The sequence below is a fragment of the Leucopleurus acutus genome (assembly GCF_964270905.1).
Source record: "Leucopleurus acutus genome assembly, chromosome: 2".
Classification (NCBI taxonomy): domain Eukaryota; kingdom Metazoa; phylum Chordata; class Mammalia; order Artiodactyla; family Delphinidae; genus Leucopleurus; species Leucopleurus acutus.
In genome coordinates, this window is record NC_139143.1 from 185,113,950 (window position 1) to 185,123,129 (window position 9,180).

A 9,180-nucleotide genomic window follows, 5' to 3' on the forward strand; every position below is an offset into this window, starting at 1 on the left:
ATCTTTTTTTCTTTAATAAATGCATTTACTTTTGGCTGTGTTGGGTCTTCATTGCTGTGCGCGGGCTTTCTCTAGCTGCAGCAAGCGGGAGCTACTCTTCTTTGTGGTTCACGGGCTTCTCATTGCAGTGGCTTCTCTTGTTGCAGATCATGGGCTCTCGGCACGCAGACTTCAGTAGTTGTGGCGTGCAGGCTCAGTAGTTGTGGCATGCGGGCTCTAGAGCACAGGCTCAGTAGTTGTGGTGCACGGGCTTAGCTGCTCCGCGGCATGTGGGATCTTCCCGGACCAGGGCTGGAACCTGTGTCCCCTGCATTGGCAGGCGGATTCTTAACCACTGTGCTACCAGGGAAGTCCACCATATATATCTGTAACTTACAAACGGCTTTATATTTCTATAGTCTTTCACCTTTTTTTTTTAATATTTATTTATTTATTATTTATTTATTTGGTTGTGCCGGGTCTTAGTTGCAGCAGGAGGGCTCCTTAGCTGTGGCATGCATGCGGGATCTAGTTCCCTGACCAGGGATCAAACCCGGGCCTCCTGCATTGGGAGCGCAGAGTCTTCTCCACTGCGCCACCAGGGAAGCCCCTATAGTTTTTCACCTTTAAAGTTTATATTATGAGACTTTTCTCATTCTAAAATTCATTTTAGAATTATTAAACATTTTTAATTATTATTAAACATTTTAATTATTAAACATTTAGATTTCTATCTTTGTAATATTTTTAAGGCAACACTGAACTTCTTGTATAAATTTGTGACCCCAGTCTGATTATTTCTTCAGAATTCTATTTGATTTTAATCCTGAGATGGGCTATCAAATAAAGAAAGCACAGAATGATACCATTATTTGGGGTTTTTTTTTTTACAAATAACGGTTTGTAAAAAAATATTTTACAAATATTTAAGCAAGGAACCTATTTTCTTGGAAGTTTTTCCCACGAGTTACTGAGAGGGCTGACTGTGTGTGAGCCCTACAGGGCTGCCAGGCCAGACATGGCTGTGCCACAGAGCAGTGCCCCCAGGACAGCCAGGGTCTGTACAAGGTAGGGCTGGAGCGGTTGAAGCCGACAGAAAAGCCAAACGATCGGTGGCTTGCGCAAAAAGATGTTTCTCCTCTGTCTCTTCTGTAAATAACAGTCAGCCCAGAGCTGGTGCGGCGACTGCTGGTCCTGACTCCGGCTGCCGTCTTGTTGCTCTACCGTCCTCAAGTCAAACACAGGGCTGCCACCTCGTGGGCCTGGTAACTGCCCCAGTGCCACCACTATCTCCTCATTCTGTTTAACTGGAAGGAGGGGAGATCAGCCAACGTCCACTTCCCATTGGCCAGAACTTAGCCCCATGACCACAGCAAAGGATACTAGGAAAGTCGTTATTTCAGTGCCCAGCTGAAAATCCTGGGTACTATCATTGTATAGTCAGAATTTGGAAAGAATGGACATTGATACACAGTGAGCTGTCTGCCAAAAAATGCCAGAGTCTCAGCTAAGAAAAATAGACAGATGCGGGGTGGGGGGGGGGGCGGTTCCCTGGTGTCCCAGTGGTTAGGATTCTGGGCTTTCACTGCCGTGGCCTGGGTTCAATCCCTGATTGGAGAACAGATCCCACAAGCCATGTGTCACGGCCAAAAAAAGATAGATGGGAATGTGTTTAAGCAAGAAATTGTATTCTACTCAGGACAGCCTGAGGAGGCTTCCTGAAAGGTGCATCTGGGTCGCACTTGGAAGACGAAGGGAAGAAGTGCAGAGAACCTTGTAGCCAGTGCTACAGAGTGGGCCTCTGATAGAGCCCGGCTGGAAGCTGGTTAGAAAAGCAGATCCCCAGGCTCCACCCCAGACCAACCCTATCAGGATGGAGGGTTGGGCCCGGACACCTGGTCTGAACTCTCCAGATGGTTCTTTTATGCGTGCTTAAGTTTGAGGACCACGTGCTATAAGCAAGGCAGTGGGCCCCAGACCGCGTTTAGTGGGCTTACCACTGGTCAGAGGTGAAATGAAGAACGGAGACAATGTATTAAGTTTCTCACAGAGGTAAAATGATTCCTTGTCCTGTATATCCTTGCTCGTTTTGTCTCTGGTTTTGTTTTTTAATAAGATGGAGACCATAGACCGTAGGAGTAGAGGTCTTTTCTAAGTGTCTCGTCTTGCAAAAGAAAAACTTGGCAACCGATGTCAGTGCCCAAATGTGTGTTTGAAATTTGGCCCATGGAACCCCAGAGTCCAGGACCACTGAGCCATGGGATAGGGCCAAGAGCCTTGGGGGTTTGGAGAACAGCTGTAGTTCCGTTTCCCTGAAGCATCAAGTCATGGGGAGATTGTTCGGATCCCCAAGGACCAGGGAGGATGTGCCAGTGTATGGAGGGGCGCATGTCAGTCGGGAACTGCTCAGTGATTCTGAACCCTCAGCGATTCTGAACCGTGGAGGCTGTGACGGGACCTGTGCTCTGGGAAGATGATCTGGCAGGGCCGGGTGGGGTTGGAGGTAGAGAATTTATGAGTAGAAGGGCTCTTTGCTCCAGGAGGTACACTGCTGTTTGTGGTCCTTAGGAAGCTTGCCATAAGCATTTTCAACCAAGTAACACCACGTACTGGCCAAATTCCCACTCATAACCACAGCTGGCTGAACACGATGCTTAAAAAAAAATGACTCCAAGTGCTAATCAATGACAGAAACGCATTCCTGCTCTGTGGCAGCCCCATTGCCTTGGACGGTGGCTGTTCACCCACCTCTTGTCCTCTTATAAACTATCTACCCTTTAGGAGGTTGGGACAGTTGACCCACTGGAGAGTAAGGCTTTACAACTGAATTGTAAATGCATACTGGTCTGAATTTGGAGAAACGTTTCATATGATACCTTGGTTTTTTCCATCCTGATTTTCCCTATCAGTTGTAGATTTAACTGGGCTGTATAACAATGGCTACTAATGGCAAAACCACAGTTCTTCCTCCTTGTGATCTGAAGTTGGGTGACATTTCTGGGCTCTATGTCCTGTACATGTGGGGAATTTTTTGCTTGAAATGTATTCAGGGCCGTTTTCTTTGAACTTGGAGGGTCTGAGCTACTGCTATACATACCAGCCTAGAGGTCCTGTTTGCTGTTGGCGCTTGAAGCCGAGACCACAGCTTTACCTCCTCTACAGGAGGGGCCAAGGGTGTCGTTTATTGTCCTCGCTTCAGGATGCACATGCTGGAGCGGCTCTGTTCAACTTGGGGGAGGGATGGGATAGACTTGATCTTCCACTGCCCCACCCCCGCCCCACACAGTGCCCCAGGAATGCCAGGGCCCCCATCTGGGCTCAGCTGTGCAGTGCCTGGAAGAAAGCCAAGGCAGCTGACTCCACTGGGTGCCTGGACCCACATCCTGGCCTCCCACGTCCACTCAGCCTGTTACTCAGTGCTGCCAGCTACAGGCACCGTCCCTAGTCTCATGGAGCTTACAGTCTGGCTCAGGGTACACCGAAGTGAGCAGGCTGTCACAGCTCAGAGGCATAGACGTCTTGATGTGCAGGCTGTGATGTCAACACCATGAGCCAAGTACACGGCTGAACCCAATCAAGCCTGTAGCAGCTGATGGATTGGCTGATGATCTCATCTGCTGTGTGATCCTGACCCTGGGTCGGGTAACAGTTCCGTGGGAGCCAGCTCCTAGCAATTCTTTTACTGCCTTGGCTCACTTCCCCTTTAAAAGGAGTTTAACCCAACCAAGGCTCATTGCTGTAAGGCTTGAGGCTTGCACTAACTGATAAACACCAGTGTGTTTTTCACCTGCGGTTAAGGACACAGGCTTCCCAACTCCAAGCAGAGGTTGCAAAACATGACTCAAAAAACATCCCTGTCATAATGTCACCAGTAGCTTACACCAATTTCATCTCCCTTCCCCGGCATTAGAAGAACGACGCATGTAGAGCAATTAGCATTTAATATTTGGTAATTAGCATGCTTAATGTGATTCAGAGAAGTTCCTTGACATTTTCATAAAAACAGAAAGCACATTCCCCACCCACCCACCCTTCAAGGAGCGAGGCCTAGTTTGGCAAAAAAAAAAAACCCAAAACAAAAAACTGTGGGCCAGTCTTTTCTGGTGCTGAATATGCATGTGTTGGCCTCTTTCGGGACACTGCTGGTAAATTTAGAAACTCGTTAAGAACTCTTTCTCATTCAGCAGCCATACGCTCATGGCTCACGGAATCTAAGGGGAAATGGCTAAATCGAGCTTAAGTCGTGGGGCTGTGATGGTCCTTCTCAAGTAAATAAAACCCTCGTTGTGCCCCCGACAAACCACACACACTGTTGAAGTCCAACAGGGAGTCAAATTCAGGGACGCGGTGAGAGATACATTCTACTCCGTCGCTCCAGCGCCAACAACGTAACTCTTCGCCGGACAATGTAGCCGCCCACTCCGGAGTCTCCAGCCCGAGGGTTCAAGCCGGCGGTCCGCACGTCCCGGCGCTCGGACACTCCGCGCCGAGCCCGAGATGTCAGCTCAGGTTTCCCCTCCGGAGTCGGGTACCCCTCGCTCCCTCTCCGCGCCCGTCGGTGCCTCCCCAACCCCGGCCCCACGTGGCCCCGGGAAGCAGGCCGCACTACCCTGCTGCCGCCGACTGACAGCCGGCCGCAGCCACCGGGCGCCGCGCTCCAGCGAGGCAGCCAATGAGCGCGCTCGGAGTGCCGGCGGGGCGGGACCGCCGGGCCGCCGAGCGCTCGCGCCGCCACTGGAGGGCTTGGGGCCCGCCCCTGGCAACAGGCCCCGCCCCGCCGGCAGGGTTAGGTTGCGGCGCGGGCGGCGGGGAGGAGTTGGTCCCGTTGTGCTGCGGCTCCGCGCGGCCTGCAGTCCCGGGCCCGCGCCCCGCGCCGCCCGCCCGCCCGCCGCCATGGAGCCCGGCCTTGACGGCCCCGCTGCCTCCGGCCCCGCTGCCATCCGTGAGGGCTGGTTCCGCGAGACGTGCAGCCTGTGGCCCGGCCAGGCCCTGTCTCTGCAGGTGGAGCAGCTGCTACACCATCGACGCTCGCAGTACCAGGATATCCTCGTCTTTCGCAGGTACCCCCGCCCGCCCGGCCCCGCTCCCCGGAGCCCCGGCGACGGCTCTCAGCCCAGACCGCCGGCTGCCAGCTGCCCAACCCCACGCAGCCCGCCGGGACTCCTGCCCCGGTCTCGGCCCAGCCCGCCTCTCTTCCTGCCGGACCCCTATCTTGCGCCCTTTACCTCCGGATGCCCCCGGCCGTCTCTGCCCGCTCCTGTCCCTGCAGAACTGTCAGAAGTTCTCGTAACTAGGCCCGTCTCTTCCCTCAGTCCCCTCCCCACCCTGCATCCCGTCTCGCTGGGCTGGGGGGCCGGCGTTGCGGGCAGTCCTCTTCGGCGGGGAGGGAGCCGGAGTCTGCGCCGACCCGACGCGCCGAGCTCCACGTGTCAGTCCCGGACACGTCAGAGCCGGGACCCCGAGTCCAGCCTCCACCTAGCGGGCCTGCCCGCCGATCCTCGCCACGTGTCACCCCTTAGGACTCACCCCTGGAGCCCCTCTGCAGGTTGGGGGAGATTCTTCTCACCCAGGGCGAGTCGGGGCGCGTTGCCCCTTTCCCGGGGAACCCAGATTCCTGACTGTCACTCCCACCCGCAGTAAGAGCTACGGTAACGTGCTGGTGTTGGACGGTGTCATCCAGTGCACAGAGAGGGACGAGTTCTCCTACCAGGAGATGATCGCCAACCTGCCTCTCTACAGCCACCCCAACCCACGCAAGGTACTCCCATCCCACCCACATCCAGCCCTGAGGCCAGTGATAGGTCCCACAGAACAGTGCTGGGGGCCCCAGCTGCGCTCAGTGCTCAGCTCAGGTGCTTCCCAAACAGCTGTCAGAGAAAGTGCTAGCAAGGACGAGGGGGCTCATGGGGAGAGCCACCCATTTTACAAGGATTGGGGGCTGACAGGCTGGCTGAGGCCTGCAGCTTGAGAAGGAGCCGCGCTGGAGGGAGTTTCCAGGAACGGGGGACACATCGTGCCAGGTTCCTAGGGCAGGAGAGCTTTTCTAGGAGTAGAAAGTGAAGTAACGAGGCTTGTGGAACAGAGGAGCGGAGAAATTGTTCCAGGTGGTTCTGTCTGCTCAGTGCAGTTTGGGGGGCAGGGAGGCCAGCCACTGAGTCCTGCTGGAGCCTGTTTGGTGGGGCTGGTGCCCAGGGCCCCGCTCCTGGCTGACTCTTCCCCTGGCAGGTGCTGATCATCGGGGGCGGGGATGGGGGTGTCCTGCGGGAGGTGGTCAAGCATTCCTCCGTGGAGTCGGTGGTCCAGTGCGAGATTGACGAGGTGAGTGCGCAGAGCCGGGCGGGGTTTGGATTCAAGTCCCAGTGCTCACTGAATTGGCTGTTTACCCTTGGGCAAGTGGCTTAACCTTTCTCGGCCTTGTTTCTTGGTCTCAAGAACACATTGGAGGATTCAGTAGGAAAAGCAGATAGTAAAGCATCTGGCACAGAGTAGGTGTGCCACTGATGCTAGTTCTTAGTAAGCCTAAGAGCTGATGCGTCATAGAAGTCCCAGGGGACTCCAACCACTAGCGCACCTGCCCTTTACAGCAGCGTGCTTCAGTGAGCATCTAGGTTCCGGGTTCAGTCCCTGCCTCCTTGGAGCTGATATTCTAGTTAGGAGGCGGTATCAAAAGGTTATCTGATAAAGGAATGTGAGGTGGGTCCCTAGGGTGTGGGTTGATGCTGAGGTCTGAATGAGAAGCAGCTGGCCACGTGGAGACAGGGAAAGGCTCTCCCGGTGGAGGCTGGAATTCTAACCCTCTGAAATAGCAAGATAGCCACTCAGCTGCAGTGGCTGTGTCTGGGGAGAGGGAGTAGGGGTGGTGGAGGTGTGGGCCGAGCTGCAGGCGGGAACTAGCCCTCCGAGAAGTTATGGGGAGGTACCAGACTGCTCTCTGTTTTACAGATGTGGAAACTGGGGTTCCACAAAGGGAGTGGCTCGTCCAAGGTGACTGGGCTCTGAGAGGGGGTCCCACTCAACTCTGTCTGCCTCCAGGGCCCCCAACCCCCGTGGCCCAACCTGTTCCCTCCTGTCTCCTCCCCAGGATGTCATTCAAGTCTCTAAGAAGTTCCTGCCGGGCATGGCCATTGGCTACTCTAGCTCAAAGCTGACCCTACACGTGGGTGACGGTTTTGAGTTCATGAAACAGAACCAGGACGCCTTCGACGTCATCATCACCGACTCCTCAGACCCCATGGGTAAGCAATGGATGGCCTGGGGCCTCTGGCAGCCACCAGAGGGAAGGCCAGCCTCCCGCTCTGTGTCCCAAGTTGCGGAGTAGAGGACACAGGGGGCCCCAGAATTAGTGCAGCTCTTTTCCCTTCTGAGTTGTCACCTCCCCACTCAAACATGGCTCAGCAGAATAGGGGGACTGGGCGACTGCACAAAGTTCACAAGTTGGTTGAGGACCTGGAAGAGAGTGGGGCTCTGGGCTTGGGCCACTGAGGCCCCAGTTTCCTTTTCAGCCTCCTCTCTGCTCGACAGGCCAGCATCAGGGTGTGCGGGGTATCTAGCCTTAAACCAAGGCTCAGGGTGGAGATTCCCCTGATGCGATGCCTATGAGCATCCCCCCAGGAATGGGATTAAAATGTGGAGCCCCCTCATGCTGGGGTACTGGATCCCTGCCCCTCTCAAAAGCACCCTCTTCGTAGTTGGTTTCTGAACTCCACAGACCTGGCTTCAGTTCTCAGCTCTGCCCCTGGGCAGCTGTGAGGGTCTGTGTGGTCAGGTGACAGCGGCCCTTGCCGCCTCCAGAGCCAGGCTCAGGCAGTCTCAGCCGGAGCGTTCCTTGTCCCTTATCCCCTGCTCCCCTCAGGCCCTGCTGAGAGTCTGTTCAAGGAGTCCTACTACCAGCTCATGAAGACCGCCCTCAAAGAGGACGGCATCCTCTGCTGCCAGGGTGAGCGGGCCACCCCGTGGGAAGGGGCTGGCTGGGGTGGGAGCGTGGGGGGGGGGCACCGCCTGCCCGGTGCTGATGCTGCCTGACCGGCCCCCAGGTGAGTGCCAGTGGCTGCACCTGGACCTCATCAAGGAGATGCGGCACTTCTGCAAGTCGCTCTTCCCCGTGGTGGACTACGCCTACTGTACCATCCCCACCTACCCCAGTGGCCAGATCGGCTTCATGCTGTGCAGCAAAAACCCAGTGAGCTGTGGGCTGTCCTGGGGGCGGGAGCGGGGCAGGTGGGCATGGAAAGCGCTCCCCTGAGACCCCCCCTTGTCCCCAGAGCACCAACTTCCGGGAGCCCGTGCAACAGCTGACGCAGAAGCAGGTGGAAGAGATGCAGCTGAAATACTACAACTCTGACGTGCACCAGGCAGCCTTCGTCCTGCCCGAGTTTGCCCGGAAGGTGAGCTACCTGCGGGGCAGGGAGACCCAGGGCTCCCTGAAGGGCCCCTTTGACCCCCTCACAATCCAGCACCCTCCTGACTAGGCCTCGTGTCCCACCAGGCTCTGAATGATGTGCACTGAGCCCACGTGCCGCTGCCCACGCTGCCCAGGACCTTGGCCAGGGAGCCTCCGGGGCGCCTGGGCCGCACCAGCCCTGGACAAGACCCCCGCTGGCTCGCCCACCAACCGAGTGTTACAGGCCCCAGAACGCTGCCCGGCCGGCCCTGCTGGGCGGACTGTCTGTCTTCCTGTGTGTGGAGTTCAGCCTCCAAGCCTATACCAGCTGTGTACAGCAACCACCCACCTTCTGTCGCCCCTCACTCACCAAACACGTGTATTTATAACAAAATGCTGAATTGTGTGTCCCTGGACTTCAAACTGGCCCAGGCAGGGGCTGCATCAGCGATTAATGGGTTCCCCCGTGTGTCAGACCCTGAGCTGGCCCCGCTGTCTGGCCTTCGATTGTCTGCCGTGGGAGTAGGCAGGCCTGCCTCCCTGTGTAACCGTGGACCGGCCCCTTGAGCCCCGTGGTGCCCAGGGATGCGGCAGTCATCAAACTGGACCCAAGTCTGTCCCGAGAAGCTTTAGGCATTCCTTCACCAAGCCCTGCACAAGGCTGGTGGTGATAGGCCCATGGGGCCCGGGCTGGGGGTTGTCAAAGTCAAGGGCTTTGCTTTGTCTTGGGGCTGCCCGGCAGGGTCCTCAGAAGACTCTGGGCCAGGTCCCATCCTGGGGTGGGTGCGGACGTGACCCCAGAGGCAGCTTTGAGGAGCATG

At 56.2% G+C, this 9,180-nt stretch overlaps 1 protein-coding gene across 2 annotated transcripts; it reads left to right on the forward strand.

Moving 5' to 3' along the window:
- The first annotated feature begins 4,781 nt into the window (after nt 1–4,781).
- SRM (spermidine synthase) lies at nt 4,782–8,725 on the forward strand. 2 transcript variants are annotated; one of them, XM_082865108.1, is made up of 8 exons: nt 4,782–5,039; nt 5,617–5,737; nt 6,205–6,297; nt 7,061–7,214; nt 7,832–7,915; nt 8,013–8,158; nt 8,241–8,363; nt 8,465–8,725. In XM_082865108.1, the coding sequence occupies exons 1-8, from the start codon at nt 4,873–4,875 to the stop codon at nt 8,483–8,485; spliced, it is 909 nt and encodes a 302-aa protein (XP_082721234.1). In that variant the 5' UTR covers nt 4,782–4,872; the 3' UTR covers nt 8,486–8,725. The 2 variants fall into 2 exon arrangements, with proteins under 2 accessions (XP_082721234.1, XP_082721235.1); XM_082865109.1 differs by lacking the exon at nt 6,205–6,297.
- Nucleotides 8,726–9,180: the final 455 nt, after the last annotated feature.

Excerpts from the sequence above, each read along its gene's own strand:
- SRM (XM_082865108.1), top strand. The coding sequence starts at position 4,873 with ATGGAGCCCGGCCTTGACGGCCCCGCTGCCTCCGGCCCCGCTGCCATC. Across the intron at positions 5,040-5,616 it reads GATATCCTCGTCTTTCGCAG|TAAGAGCTACGGTAACGTGC; the intron begins GTACCCCCGCCC and ends TCCCACCCGCAG. Across the intron at positions 5,738-6,204 it reads GCCACCCCAACCCACGCAAG|GTGCTGATCATCGGGGGCGG; the intron begins GTACTCCCATCC and ends TTCCCCTGGCAG.